General features: G+C 42.0%; 1 protein-coding gene across 2 annotated transcripts in view; it reads left to right on the top strand.

Moving 5' to 3' along the window:
- The window catches only part of LOC126259214 (peptidoglycan-recognition protein LA-like), a 204,333-nt gene that overhangs the window by 148,410 nt on the left and 39,763 nt on the right, over positions 1-16,160 (top strand). For both annotated transcript variants that reach the window (XR_007546484.1, XM_049955813.1), the window contains exon 2: positions 2,733-3,011. Coding sequence is in view for 1 of the 2 variants with exons in the window: in XM_049955813.1 (XP_049811770.1) it covers positions 2,733-3,011 (279 nt within the window). In the remaining variant the exon portion in view is untranslated. The remainder of the gene's footprint in view (positions 1-2,732; positions 3,012-16,160) is intronic.

Genomic DNA, 16,160 nt, shown 5'->3' with positions numbered 1-16,160 from the left:
CACGACGTCCTGTGGTTGCACAAAAGGCATTATTGAACATTGCTGTCAGGGTTCCTCCGAGCCATAAACCGTAGGCAGCGGTCATCCACTGCAGTAGTAGGCCTTGGGCGGCCTGAGCGAGGCATGTCATCGACAGTTCCTGTCTCTCTGTATCTCCCCCATGTACGATGAACATCGCTTTGGTTCACTCTGAGACGCTTAGACACTTCCCTTGTTGAGATCGCTTCCTGGCACAAAGTAACAATACGGACGCGACCGAACCGCGATATTGTCCGTCTAGGCATGGTTGAACTACAGACAACACGAGCCGTGTAACTCCTACCTGGTGGAATGACTGGAACTGAATGGCTGTCGGACCCCCTCCGTCTAATAGGCACTGCTCATGCATGGTTGTTTACATCCTTAGGTGGGTTTAGTGACATCTCTGAACAGTGAAAAGGACTGCGTCTGTGATACAATATCCACAGTCAACGTTTATCTTCAGGAGTTCTGGGAATCGGGGTGATGCTAAACTCTTTTTGATGTGTGTACATGAGTGTAAATTTGTTTTTCTGCACTGTAGGATGATTTGAAAATGGAACCTGGCGCGAAACTAGTCATCGAGTGGAAAAAAGTAATATTTGCAACTTTGGACTGGGTTTTCGTTGTACTAAAATATATTTATTTATTTTTAACGGTAATTTGTATACAATTGATATTTGATGACAAAACTAAAAACGTTCTTTCAAAAAATTCAAATGAAGTTGCAGGTAGTTGGCAAAATAGAATACGCAACAGGAACAATTATTTGGTAGTAGTTAAAATTTCAGTAATGAGTTAATCCGTTGACCAACATTTAGTGTCCAGACTGTTAGTAAATCCTCGTTCTATAATGTGTTGAACTGTAAGTCGACTCGTTTCACCACAAGCAACATAATTTAAAGACGATTCCAGTTCTTCAGCAGCCACATAATTTCCTGCCAGAGTAAAATATTTTTTGGCTACAAATGACGAGCCTGGCGTACACATTTTACTCCGCTCTCTAATAACGGAAGGATCGCAGCTTGTGGGTATAGGTGCATTACTGTCTCAGCAGTAGTGTCCTGAGTCTTATGTCATGGGTTTGTAGCTCGTTTCTGCCAGCGTTGTCGTCTGGTCGCTTTACCCATTTTCAATAATATCCAAACATTCCAAAGAAAGGGAAGTTCTACGAATAAAGATCATTCGTATTTGGAGAAGTTTTGTTTAAAAACTGAAAAGTATAGCACCACTACTGCGACAAAAGTGGCAGGGGTAAAATACAGGGAGCGAAAGGCTATTTACAATTTGTACAGAAAGCAGATGGAAGTTATAAGAGTCGAGGAACATGAAAGGGAAGCAGTGGTTGTGAAGGGAGTGAGACAAGGTTGTAGCCTCTCCCCGATGCTATTCAATCTGTATATTGAGCAAGCAGTAAAGGAAAGAAAAGAAAAGTTCGGAGTAGATATTAAAATCCATGGAGAAGAAATAAAAGCTCTGAGATTCGCCGATGACATTGTAATTCTGTCAGGGACAGCAAGGACTTGGAAGAGCAGTTGAACGGAATGGACAGTGTCTTGAAAGGAGGGTATAAGATGAACACCAACAAAATCGAAACGAGGATAATGGAATGTATTCTAATTAAGTCGGGTGATGCTGAGGGTATTAGATTAGGAAATGAGACGCTTAAAGTTGTAAATGAGTTGCTATTTGGGGAGCAAAGTAACTGATGATGGTCGAAGTAGAGAGGATATAAAATGTAGACTGGCAATGGCAAGGAAAGCGTTTCTGAAGAAGAGAAATTTGTTAACATCGAGTATAGATTTAAGTGTCAGGAATTCGTTTCTGTAAGTATTTGTATGGAGTGTAGCCATGTATGGAAGTGAAACATGGACGATAAATAGTTTGGACAAGAAGAGAATAGACGCTTTCGAAATGTGGTACTACAGAAGAATGCTGAAGATTAGATGAGTAGATCACATAACTAATGAGTAGGTATTGAATAGGAGAGAAGAGGAGTTTGTGGCACAACTTGTCAAGAAGAAGGGACCGGTTGGTAGGACATGTTCTGAGGCATCAAGGGATCACTAATTTAGCCATGGAGGGCAGCGTGGAGGATAAAAATAGCAGAGGGAGACCAAGAGATGAATACACTAAACAGATTCAGAAGGATGTAGGTTGCAGTAAGTACTGGGAGATGAAGGAGCTTGCACAGGATAGATTAGCATGGAGAGCTGCATCAAACCATTCTCAGGACTGAAGACCACAACAACAAATAACTGTGGCAAACTGATATACCGATTTTTTACCTCTTACTTGGAAACAAATTAAATACCGGTTGTTACTGAGACCAAACAAATACCGAAAAATACCTGTTATCCAGAACTAAATTACCAGTATCGATTTCAAACGGTCGGTTTTCCCGTCCCTGCGGTCATATGTTGCTGTAGTTGACCGAGTTCGACCACTTCTTGTCTTTCGGGCAGCAGTGCCTGTGGCTCGAAATGCTCCCCACGCACGACAAACAATGCATTGAGAAATATCAAACTCCTGGGCTACACTCGCCACAATTCGTCCTTCTTCCAATTTCTCGATGATGCTTTCCCGAGTGAAGTTACCCAAATGTTGTATCCGCGCACTTCCATTCATTTCTATCGAGCTGCTATTATGTTGTGTTACTTTAGCCAAGTTCTGCAGAGCAGTAGATTAGTTGAGGGTGTACGTTGCTCTTTCAGGGAAAGGCGTTCTGACCGGCGTCGCATCCTCGGGAACCGCCGGCAGTGCAGAAGTGAGCAAGCGCTCTGGCGGCGATGGCGCTGGCGGCAGAGGTGCGCTCTGGTGGCGGCGTCCCAAAGTGCTTGCGGCAGCAGGAGTGTTCGTAGTGTTCGTGGCCGGCGCCGTGACGGCCGTGGCGCTGCTGTGGCCCTCCTCGAGAGTTCGGTCGGCCACCTCCACTCCCATCACCTCCAGTCGGAACGCTATGGCGACCCAGAGGAACTACGTCATCCCCACAGGTGAGCCCCGGAGACAGCGCACTTTTGCAAGAATTGCGAATCAGTTTTGACTGGCCCACCGAAGGAAACCTGAACCTCTCTGTTCCCAGATCACGCCCGATAATTGAAGAGGCACTGTCAAATGTTTTGCTGAGGGTCCAAGAGTTTCCTTAGCACATAGAGAAAGTACCTGTAAGGCGCTGTTCACACTGAGGCGATACAGTACGGGATACGATATGGTATACGGAATGTGCGATGCGACACGTGACGTGACGCAGAAGCAATCTGCATCAACGGAACACGTAGAAACATCGCGGAGGCGACGGTGACAAAACACCGATACTTTTCTCTATCGCACTGCTCGGCTCAACAGGGCGTGCTGGTCGCTGTGATAAACCTTTTGCATTTCTTTTATGTTTTCGTCCTCTTTAAAGGCAAAGAGAAAAAATGAAGCGGTAGCCCATCATATAACCTATGCCTACCGTCAGATATTTTTGATTTTCAGTTGTTAAAAAAGAGAGATTTTCTTATACCAGTATGAGGAAGGGAGGATTCGCGCTCAGCTAATGAACGAGTGAGAAGCACGCAATTTTAAGCGAATAATTCTAGACCGCCATTTTGGGGAGTATGTATTTCATATGTGCACCGTTTAGAAAAATACAGTATCTTTTTATTAACAGAAAGGTCGTGTGAGTTTTTATTTCAAATAGCACGATAGTTACAAGAACTGAAGCCCACCTGTGTACTTTGGAAAATTACGAAGATCCGATAAGCTTAATGGGAACACGGTCAAGACTTCAAAGGTGAACACGGCGACCAAACGTAGCATTATAAAGAATGGTAAGCACAAATCTACAGTGGAGAAAGAAACTACGCCCGCCCTGCAAAATAATATGAACTAATACGAACTTATTGCCAGGCATAGCTCAGCTTATTGTGTTTGTCATTCATGTCGAAAAATTAATCTCATTAATTCAATACATTTTAAAAAGCCACGCATTTCAATATTTAATTATCATCTATTCCATTATTTTATTATATTATATCGCTCTAGGCAACTCGTACCGTACAATACACAGGGAGTGAAATTTCAGGTCATCTGATTTTCCTGAAAAATTATTTTATGTAAGATGAATCAAAGCAACATCCATCACTGTCATTAGTTTCTCAGTAAAACTTCTGCATTTCGCGAAAGAAAGTGAAAACTGCTCCTTTGAGGTTTGCGAGCATTAATCTGTGCAGTCTTTCTCTTTCGAGGAAACTATCACACTATATATATATATATATATATATATATATATATATATATATATATATATATATATATATATATATTTATATATAATAGTCTGACATCACAGCTTGATAATGAACTCGTTTTCGTTTCGTTATTGTGCACTGTTATGGTGATACTTCAAAGAAAAGTACAATACTGCGCACATTTTTAAAATTTTGCTGTGGAAAATGTAGTTGCTGGCCAGTTCACGTTTGGTACGTTTTATGCCATACATTACACTGTACGAAATACAGTTGACACGTCGAAACTGAAAGGTGGAAGATAACTCGTGCCTCTTTCCATTCTCTAGAAAATACGTGAGATATGGTCGAGATTGTCCATGACGAGGTTGGCAGCAATGCGCCACATGCGCAGCTATTGCCACCTGCTAGGCAGAGTACAGAGATACCTTACGTTTCTTGTCTTCATGTGCTGCCGATACAAACTGAAGCTGGAAATGAAAAACTTACTGAAATGAAAAGACACAAGGAGTTGACTATATGATTTTTTCTGTCTATGCTACATGGTTTCAGGAAACTTTGTGACACGCGTAAAAGAGCTCGGAAAGCTTAAATTACTTTTACTTCTGAAGCGCAGTTGGACGAAGCCGTGAAGGATATCCTGTAATTCTCCTTTTCGTCATGGACTCTTCAAACACTTTGTATATCCCTACAGTAAGTTCACCACCCACAACTACACCATTGATGGTGACTGATCTACAAATCTAGCGACGTTTCTTCACAGTTCTCCTCAAGCTGAATTGTGTACTACTTGTGTCACTGAGCAACTATAGAAGTACTGTCAAGGGAAACTCCCCTACGCAACCTCCCACCCCCCTTCCTACCCTCCCAGATTCAGTGGTAAAATGGGGTAGTGTATAGCCCGTCACAAACTGAACACAGATTAAGCATGAAAACAGGAAGAAGGTGTAATGAACTGTGAGAAAAAGAAGCAAAATAGAAACAGCGAACGGTACAAGCTCAAGATGAGTAACATCGAGTGAACTGCAAGAAGCATGGCGTCAGGGTTGTGTGGTCAAGATGTTGGACTGCGAAGTGAGAGGCTCGTGTTCAAATCTCCTTCGTGTCCCTTTTTTTTTTCTATGTAAAACTATGAACGTTCTGTACGGTCACTGATGTGTCTGTCTCCTTCTGCAGTATTGGCAATTGGCAAATTATACGTCGGTTATAGAATATGTTACCGTCGCAAGTAAATGTGGTGAATAGTGAGAGCAGGCGATATGCCACATAGACCTTTCACAGAAATGAAAACAACCAAAAAAACAGGTGTGCACTATGTTGCAACAAAGGAATTCAAGGGTCAAAACTTCTAAGGCGGAAAGCAAGTCATAATATGTGGTACTAGTGTAGAACAAATAGGAGGTACGTATGTCTGGAAGTCCCTTACTTTCACTTCGCTGCTGCAAACGGACGTTACTCCACGACACAGACACAAATCCGAATACGGCGAGTAGACACGTCAGTGAGTGGATGAACGGGTCATAATTTTGCGAAAGAAGAAAAAAAATATGTGGGGGGTGGGGGTGGGAAAGAAGTTTGAACAGGAATCTCCATTTTCTCAATCCAACACCGTGACTGCAGAACCACAACGCTGTCGCTATTCAAATTCGCTGAATGTTGCACATCTTGAGCTAGGACCGTTCACTGTTTCGATTTTGCTTCTTTTTTCACAGTTCAGTGTACCTTATTCCTGTTTTCATGGCTCATCTGTGTTCAGTTTTTGACGGGCTATCCAGTGAGCCATCTTACTGCTAAATCTGAGGGGAGTTTTTCTTGTGAGCTTTGTCAATGTCTGACCATATTATATATATATATATATATATATATATATATATATATACTCCTGGAAATGGAAATAAGAACACCGTGAATTCATTGTCCCAGGTAGGGGAAACTTTATTGACACATTCCTGGGGTCAGATACATCACATGATCACACTGACAGAACCACAGGCACATAGACACAGGCAACAGAGCATGCACAATGTCGGAACTAGTACAGTGTATATCCACCTTTCGCAGCAATGCAGGCTGCTATTCTCCCATGGAGACGATCGTAGAGATGCTGGATGTAGTCCTGTGGAACGGCTTGCCATGCCATTTCCACCTGGCGACTCAGTTGGACCAGCGTTCGTGCTGGACGTGCAGACCGCGTGAGACGACGCTTCATCCAGTCCCAAACATGCTCAGTGGGGGACAGATCCGGAGATCTTGCTGGCCAGGGTAGTTGACTTACACCTTCTAGAGCACGTTGGGTGGCACGGGATACATGCGAACGTGCATTGTCCTGTTGGAACAGCAAGTTCCCTTGCCGGTCTAGGAATGGTAGAACGATGGGTTCGATGACGGTTTGGATGTACCGTGCACTATTCAGTGTCCCCTCGACGATCACCAGTGGTGTACGGCCAGTGTAGGAGATCGCTCCCCACACCATGATGCCGGGTGTTGGCCCTGTGTGCCTCGGTCGTATGCAGTCCTGATTGTGGCGCTCACCTGCACGGCGCCAAACACGCATACGACCATCATTGGCACCAAGGCAGAAGCGACTCTCATCGCTGAAGACGACACATCTCCATTCGTCCCTCCATTCACGCCTGTCGCGACACCACTGGAGGCGGGCTGCACGATGTTGGGGCGTGAGCGGAAGACGGCCTAACGGTGTGCGGGACCGTAGCCCAGCTTCATGGAGACGGTTGCGAATGGTCCTCGCCGATACCCCAGGAGCAACAGTGTCCCTAATTTGCTGGGAAGTGGCGGTGCGGTCCCCTACGGCACTGCGTAGGATCCTACGGTCTTGGCGTGCATCCGTGCGTCGCTGCGGTCCGGTCCCAGGTCGACGGGCACGTGCACCTTCCGCCGACCACTGGCGACAACATCGATGTACTGTGGAGACCTCACGCCCCACGTGTTGAGCAATTCGGCGGTACGTCCACCCGGCCTCCCGCATGCCCACTATACGCCCTCGCTCAAAGTCCGTCAACTGCACATACGGTTCACGTCCACGCTGTCGCGGCATGCTACCAGTGTTAAAGACTGCGATGGAGCTCCGTATGCCACGGCAAACTGGCTGACACTGACGGCGGCGGTGCACAAATGCTGCGCAGCTAGCGCCATTCGACGGCCAACACCGCGGTTCCTGGTGTGTCCGCTGTGCCGTGCGTGTGATCATTGCTTGTACAGCCCTCTCGCAGTGTCCGGAGCAAGTATGGTGGGTCTGACACACCGGTGTCAAATCGTTCTTTTTTCCATTTCCAGGAGTATATATATATATATATATATATATATATATATATATATATATATATATATATATATGAGGTGCGACAATAAAGTAATGAGACTGATTTTCTTTGCAAGATGTGGCAACCCTGCAAGCTTGCATAGGCACAATATCTTTGACCTCTGTCTATAAGCTGCTTCTAGTCCAAGCGGCACATCGATGCAACTGCTCAGTCGTGAGTTGCGCTGTAATAAGTTAACACTTGTTTGTGTCTCTCATTACGGAAATGGAACCGCATAATATTGCGCAATGGTATGCCATTTCTTTTTGCGTTAAATTGGGTGAAAACGCGACGACAACTTATGGTAAGCTTCAGAAGGCTTTTGGAGAGGAGGTTATGTCAAGAGGTCAAGTTTTTCATTGGCATAAAATTTTTATTGAAGTCAGAACGAATGTTGAAGATGAAGACTGCGGTGGATGCATGCTTGCTTGTGTACTTCTTTGATTCCAAGGGAATTCTTCGTAAAGAGTGGGTGCCTCCTGGACAAACAGTTAATCAATATTACTACAAAGAAATTTTAGAAAGACTTCGTAAAAGAGTTCTTGGTGTCCGTGCCAACATTGCTGATAATTGGATTCTGCATCACGATAATGCGCCATCCCATACTGCTCTGTCAGTATAGCAATTTTTAACCTCAAAACAAATTTCAGTTCTACCACAGCCACCCTATTCACCATATATCGACCCATGCGACTGTCTTCTATTTTCAAGAGTCAAAACGCGGATCGAGGGACACCATTTTCAAACAACACAGGATGTCCAAAAATCTGTGACGAGTGTTTTGGAGGATATTACAGAAGATGAATTCCAGAAATGTTACCATCAATGGTAGAAGTGCTGGAAAAAGTGCGTGCAATCAGAAGGGAACTACTTTGAAGGAGACAACACTAAACTTGACTAAAACGGTAAGCAACATTTTTTTTCAGTCTCATTACTTTTTTTCAGTCTCATTACTTTATTGTCGCACCTCGTATATGCACGACACAGAATAAAGTACATACTAGGTGATATTCCTAAAACTAAACTTTTCATAGTGACATTTAAAATGTCACTCAAGCACTCGCAGCTTTCGTAATGAGCAGCTTCTCAGCAGGAGAAGTAGCTGTTCGAAAATTTGTGTCTTGCTTTATGAGAGTAGCTGATAATGGTTGTTCCAAAAAGAAGACTCATTATTTAGAATTTGTGGAATTTGTGTTCTCGTTGGGTGAGGTCACGAGAAACTACACTGAATAATTTTCGACATTTATAGCATTGTTTGCAGTTTCTTGAGCTTCAAATAATAATCGACAAAGATCCTCCCAGAAGAGCTCTTAAGGCAACTGGAACAGAAACGTTACTCGTGCTGTCCTGTTAATTGTCGGATGGCGTGTCGTATCGCATATCGATCGCATCATCCCAGCGGGAACTCGAGTGTCGTATCGATAAGTGTCTCGTCGCTCGACCTGTACTGCAGATAATCTTTGTATGCCCATCTTTTCACAGGCGGTTGCGGGACCTCAGGTGTTCAGTACTGAATGTCAAATCAGACACCTTTCAACCATATATTACGCCATCGTGTGGTCCCTGAGTACAGACAACAACGATAACGATATGAAACACATAACCATAGTGGGCGGTGAAGTCTTATGTACAGTGGTAATATATAGTAATATACAACAATACCAAACTGTTAACATCAAAGTTACAGGTAAATTAAGGAATAAAATAAGATAACAGTTGCACATTGCATTGATATAAATTAGGGAGTAACTATATATTTAATGTAATCGTAAAAAAAGAACCTACTAAACGGAGGTCAGTATCGCATTTTATGCATAGCTAATCAGAATTTAATACAAATGTGTACAGTAAGGCCCATGAAACGGGTAGACCTACGTTCCCACACGATACTCAGTTCGTTTTGTTGTACTTTTCCACTTTTTCACAAGTCATGTATAACGTATGTTACATTGCCTTGACCTACTTACTTGCTTATCTTCATTCTTCGAAATATAGCCACGATGGTTGCTACACTACATTTGTTGGCATTATGGTGTTAGTGTTGTGAATTCTTCCCTCTTTACATTGTCACAAGTCTTTGTTTTTAGGCGACTACAACTTTTGTTAGTTGACATGGGTATTTGTTCGGATTTTACACCTGTACCTCTAATGCCTTGATAATACCTGAAACAGGATTCTGGTATATTCCTTGACATCCATATTCTCAATTAAGCATACACATTGTATGGTTTAGTGTGACCCATGTTTTCTGGTTGTTTTTCGGCCGTAGTTCATCCTATCCCTTGTCTTCTCGTGTTGAAGGGCTACATGACGTATAGAAGTGCGTGTCTTTGAATGATCTGATTGAAATTAGTGTCTTTCTAATATAATATGTATGTATTGCAGTACTTTTATTTAGAATTTGTAGCTTATGGTTTGGTATATCACACAGCCACATTATTGTTTACCAGGAAACTTATCATTTTCGTGATAACGTTGGTTATTCCCTTTTCCATATATTTCAATACTTACTGCTTAGTTACAGTATATTACATTAGATTCATAGTTTAGTTTACTACAAATGTTTTATTAAATAAATGGTATCTTGGGAATCCGTGATTGATAAATTACGTTGATGTAACTTGATGTTCTTGTTTTGAAAGTTAATATTAGTACATGGAACATGATGATACAGTCAGTTGTGGGACTGATCTCCAGTACCTTCAGGTTTTACTCATCAATATATGACTATAGCAGTTTTGCTCGAGTTGTTTCATGCAGACTGACATTTGCATTAAACTATAATGCCAATGCCTAACATGCAATATTGGCCTCTGTTTAGTAGTTTCTTTTTTCGATTCTCTAATATTTGCTCTCTAGTTTATATGAATATAGTGTGCAACTATTCTTTTTCATTCCTTAATTAATCTGTAACTTTGATGTTATTCCCTGTACAGTTTGCTATTGTTATATATTACGTTCTACATGTTACCACTGTATATAAGACTTGCACCGTCCCCTTGTGTTATGTATTTCATATTGTTATCATTACTGTCTGTACACAGGGCCTGAAGATGCCGTTATATATCGCTGAATGTGGTAGCGCAATAAAATAACATTTTAGACGGCTGAAAGGCGCTTGATTTGACATTCCTAACTCCGACATGTGGTATCGCATATCGTATCGCCTCAGTGTGAAACGCACCTAAACTGTACCACCTCAGACAACACCAGACGGTCAGCAGATGTAACATTTTGTTTGAAGCTGACGTTCCAGAAACCGTCACCTCTCACGAGAAACTAGCCAGAGGACACTGCCTACTGGTATTCACCATCTTCGGTCCGTATTGGGCAAAAATACAGCCTGTCAACACCCTGACTTACTCGAGAGGTGTGGGTGAGACACAATAATATTGAATAAAGGCGAAGCCCAACAAGACACGCAAAGTACTGTTCTACCTGACCCAGGAAAGACGCCCAGGATCTAGCACTCCACATCTGAAAAGTATTACTGACACACTACAAAATACCTAGGCGTGTATCTGGAAAAATGCACACACTTAAAGAACACGCTTGACACAATAATCATTTTGTGGACGCTGGAGTTCTTATTATTTCCATGCTTGCTAATAAAAACTGGAGAGAAATTCCACTTTACGCAATACACAGTTCTATACTTCTGTTTTCACCCGCATTTCTTTTTTGTGCTCACTTGCTTTATTGGTTTATTTCCTTTCTGAAAAATTGTTGTTACATTTTAAACTCTTATGTGGGTTGTATGAACCTTTGGCACAAAAGTATTTACTCTTGTAAATGGAGCGAATATTTAGTGTCAACAATCTTACGCTAGTTTGCATATAGAACAGAGTTGAGACGTATATCACTGAGATGAGGCAGTTTGTATGTTTCGTATAGTATCTGTCTAAAGGTTTCTGTTTTATAGTAAATTTGGAAATAAATTGTATATGTAAATTTGTTTACAAACCTCATATGAAGCTGTTGCTTGTGTATACTGGTAGCTTTAAATGTGCATTACGATATGCATCTTGTCATCTGCAGACAACAAAACGTTTGTAGTCTTCCGTATCTCAGTTGGTAAAAAAGGAACTCTTATAGGATTACTTCCTTGCCCGTCCGTCTGTCTGTCTGGGCGATTGCTAACAATACACCTTTTCTCAGGAACGGTCTGAAGTACCAAGTTGAAATTTATGTCCATGGTCTGCTGGATGAGTAAAACTTTAATCTTCTAAGTCAGTGCACTAAAATAATACGGTCGTTTCTTGAAACTCCCAAACTCATTCATGAAAACCTGTAGGGTACTTTCCGTTGACCTAGAATCATGAACTCTGGCAAGAAATCAGGTTTCACAGTAGAGGTAAAGGAAAAAATCCGAAAACTGTTAATTTGTAATTATATCACATGCTCTTGTTGTGGTCTTCAGTTCAAAGGCTGGTTTGATGCAACCGTCCACGCTACGGTACCCTATGGAAGCCTCTTCATCTCCGAGTAACTACTACAACTTATGTCCCTCTGAATCTGCTAACTGTATTCATCTCTTGCTCTCCCTCTGCGATTTCTACTGCACACGCTTCCCTCCAGTTTAAATTGTTGATCCCTTGATGCCTCAGAACGTGTCCAGCCAGCCGATCCCTTCGTTTGGTTACGTTGTACCACAAATTTCTCTTCTCCTCAATTCTATTCAGTACCTCCTCATTAGTTACGTCATCTACTCATCTAGTCTTCATTCTTGTGTATGACCACATTTCGAAAGTTTCTATTCTCTTGTTGTCTAAACTGTTTATTGTCCATGTTTCACTACCATATATGGCACTCCATACAAATACTTTCACGAAGGACTTCCTGGCACTTAAATCTATGCTCGATGTTAACAAATTTCTCTTCTTCAGAAACGCTTTTTTTGCCATCAAATAAAAAATACTTTTTTTGCAATTACAAACTTACTTTGCATTCGTCATCTGTCAAAAATCTGAGGATCTACTGTACGGTTTTTGATCTGGTTTTCAGTAAGCGGTAGAGCCATTCACGAGGGAGCCTTGTATGTATAATTTACAAATATTTAATGCCAATTGGCTGGGCTAAGATGAAGTCAAGTCCTCTGTCGCTTTGAAACCCCATCTTTGCCGTCTAGTGGAGTCTCATTGTGCTTACTAACATTCCCTGACAGTCTATATTTATGACAGGTACAGCATCTTTAATGTTTCAGAGCAAAGTAAGATTCGCAGCTGATGAACGATTGCATTACCATTGTTTGGAACGATGTTCCAACATGCAGTAAAACATCGATAAAGCTGTTAAACCGGAGCAGTACAAAATAAAATATTGCTACTGCTATATAGGCGACTTAATTTGCGTAATAGATGAATCACATTCTCTTACAAAAGACCTTCATGATGACATAGGCACTATCCACCCACAAATACAGTTCACCATTGAAACACTAACAGACGAAAAGTTCAAGTTCTTCAACCTCGCCACGCATAAGGGAAACAACAAACATGAATTCACTGTTTATAGGAAACGTATAATCATCGGCACAACCATTCACAATCAATCCACTCACGTCATAACACGTAAAGAAGCCAGTTTCAGGTATTAACTGCATGGGCTGAACACAGTACCTATGATCGAACTTGAAGAATAAGACACAACAAAACCGATTCCACATGGCAATGGGTGCGGTGCAACGACATTAGGTAAAATAAACGACACTGTACACAAACAGGCAGCAGATAATCAGTAAACATTCACTCACACAGATTCAGTACAACTCACAACAAATAAGCAGAGAGTAAGCAACAAATGTTACAAGACAAAAGTTACAAGACAAAGTCACACACAGGATGCGCAATATACTATAGAGACAAGGACTCAACATAGCATACTGAACCAACAACACAATACAGAACAGACTCGGAGGACACACCAGCAACACTGACAAATGCAACCAATCTCATGTGTATCAATTAACTTGAAACTACAGTCAACCTGTTGTCAAATACGCAGGAATTTTAGAGCCAGGCATACAGATCATCCCAGAGCACTGAAAAGTAATAACTCTCACTTAACATTTGCTGATCACCTAATCGCACAGAATTACCACTACACGTACATAGAAACTGATCAAAACATTTTTAAAACCAGTAACAGCCCACACCAAAAATTAACAGTAGAGAAAAATTATCACGTTCCAGAATCACTGTCTCTATGAAAGAAAGTACGGAACCAATACACATCATTGCGCAGAAATACCCTTTGCCAAAATAGAAGAACACTGTATAAATAAACCCCCTCCAAAAACTGCACATGCTCTGCACATCCTCTGGGACGAAATTATCTTCCCCATAGCAGATACCATTCATTCTACCTGCCTATCGATAACTCACCCCCCCCTCCCTTTCTCTCTCTCTCTCTCGGTCTCTGTCACACACACTCCCCCCCCCCCCCCCCCACACACACACACACGCACAAGCTAAAACATCACGTACGTCAACAACACATTAAATTGGCGCGCCACATACCAAAAAAACACGCCACGAAGCAAATGAACATCACACAGCCACAACATCACGTGACATGGTGGCAGAAACGCTGTGCTTGGCTAACAAATAATACAAAATTCATGCGTAACGACAGCATCTGAAAAATAAGTATATTAACACACAGAAGGTAAAAACACAAAAATGTCAAAATACGCAAGTAAGACTCTAAATAACCTGACATATAGCGATTCCGAGTCGAAAATGAGCAATAAACAGAAAAATAAAAAAAATAAAAATTATTTTTTGCGCATGACAAGCAGTAGATTGTGCTGTAGATTTAATGCTATCGGCATAAACATGTCAACAAATGTGTATATCCACTTTATTTCCAAATCTTTAATATTAAAGAAAAGCAGTCGTAGGTTGCGGCAATACTCTTTATTGGTTCAAAAAGACGCGTTTCACCGTGGTACGGCATCATCAGGTTACGTCGTGCGATATGGGTCATCACTTATAGCAGCTTAGAATACGACCATGCTCATACACTATAACATGCCCCATGCCGAGGGCTGATGACACGAAGCTTCCTGGGACTCTAGTGTATACACAGTTACTCTACGCTGCTATGAGTGATGACCCACAGTGCACGGGATAACCTTACGATGTGTCACCTATCGTTTTTAAACCAATAAATAGCACTGTGCAGTCGAGGACTGTTTTCTTTTAAATATCTATCACAATATAAGGTTGCTGTATCACTGTGCCACAATTGAGTGAAATAAATGCCAAAATCTTTAGACGCATAGTAAATGAACAACATACACTGCCTCAACTCAGTGACACACGTCTCAAGTCTGCTTTGTATGCAAACTAACGTAAAATATTTCACACTCAATAATCACTCCTTTTACAAATGTAAACAATTTTGTGCTAAAATTTCATAAAACACACACAGGAGGTGAACATGCAACAAGAGTTTTTCAGAAAAAACCACTGAAGATAATACATAACGTGCCGAAACATGTCTGGGTGAAAACAAAACTATAAAATTGTGTCTTGGATAAAACCGAATTCCTCTGCATGATCGACAGATTAAGCAAAAGACAAAAACTAACATGACTTGTCCAATAATGTTTCTGCTCCTCCAGTCCCACCACAGAGATAAATACATAAGTTTTGTATGTAATAACAATGGCAGTGTGTGTAGCCACTCCCTTTGCAGATGTGACCAGATCAAAAATAGAACGACTGTGCGCCACTGAACGACACCTACTGCGAAGCATCCTCGGACCGCCTTCACGCATCCCAGCCGAGGGAGCATTCACAGTAGACACTGCAGATGCGACTTCAGACTCTTCATGGCAGATACGGAAGACACGTTCTAACGAACAGGCGTAACGACCTAGACGCACAACCATACCCATAAAGAATCTCACCCACACACTGATGATCATAGCTCACAACAGCAGCAACGAATGTGACCACACAACAGAAGGAATGCTCTCAGTGACGCAAGATGCATCGCTGCGTTCTCAACCACAACTCGATAGCAGAGTGGTCAGCGCGACGGAATGCCACGCTAAAGGGCCCGAGTTCGATTCCCGTCTGGGTTGGAGATTTTCTCCGCTCGGTGACTGAGTGTTGTGTTGTCTTCATCATCATCTCATCAACCTCGTCCTACATGCAACTGGCTGACGTGGCGTCAGCTAAAAAGACTTGCACCAGGCGACTGGTCTACCCGACGGGAGGCCCTAGCCACACGACATTTCTTTTCATCTACGACCTCACTAGTGAGAAAAATGACAGTTACTGATACGTGACGAGCAACACACAGCATTACATCTGTAACACGAAGCGAGCCCCGAATTGAATTATAAGAAGCAAAAGCGATGTAAAGCAAACTTCAGTGCAAAACATCGGAATATATCCCGTAAGATGAGTGTGTCTTACGCATCCCCAGCCATCAATGGCTACCAGAACTTCTTTTCATACTTATTATTTGCAATAATAACGATGAAAATTATTTGAAGCCTCGATTAATACACTGCTCAAAAAATTAGATGCTCAACTTTTTAAACAACTGCATCAATTTTTCGAGAATGTTTGGAGTAAGG

Source organism: Schistocerca nitens, chromosome 5, assembly GCF_023898315.1.
Source record: "Schistocerca nitens isolate TAMUIC-IGC-003100 chromosome 5, iqSchNite1.1, whole genome shotgun sequence".
Taxonomy (NCBI): Eukaryota; Metazoa; Arthropoda; class Insecta; order Orthoptera; family Acrididae; genus Schistocerca; species Schistocerca nitens.
This window is presented reverse-complemented; position numbering and strand designations above follow the sequence as displayed.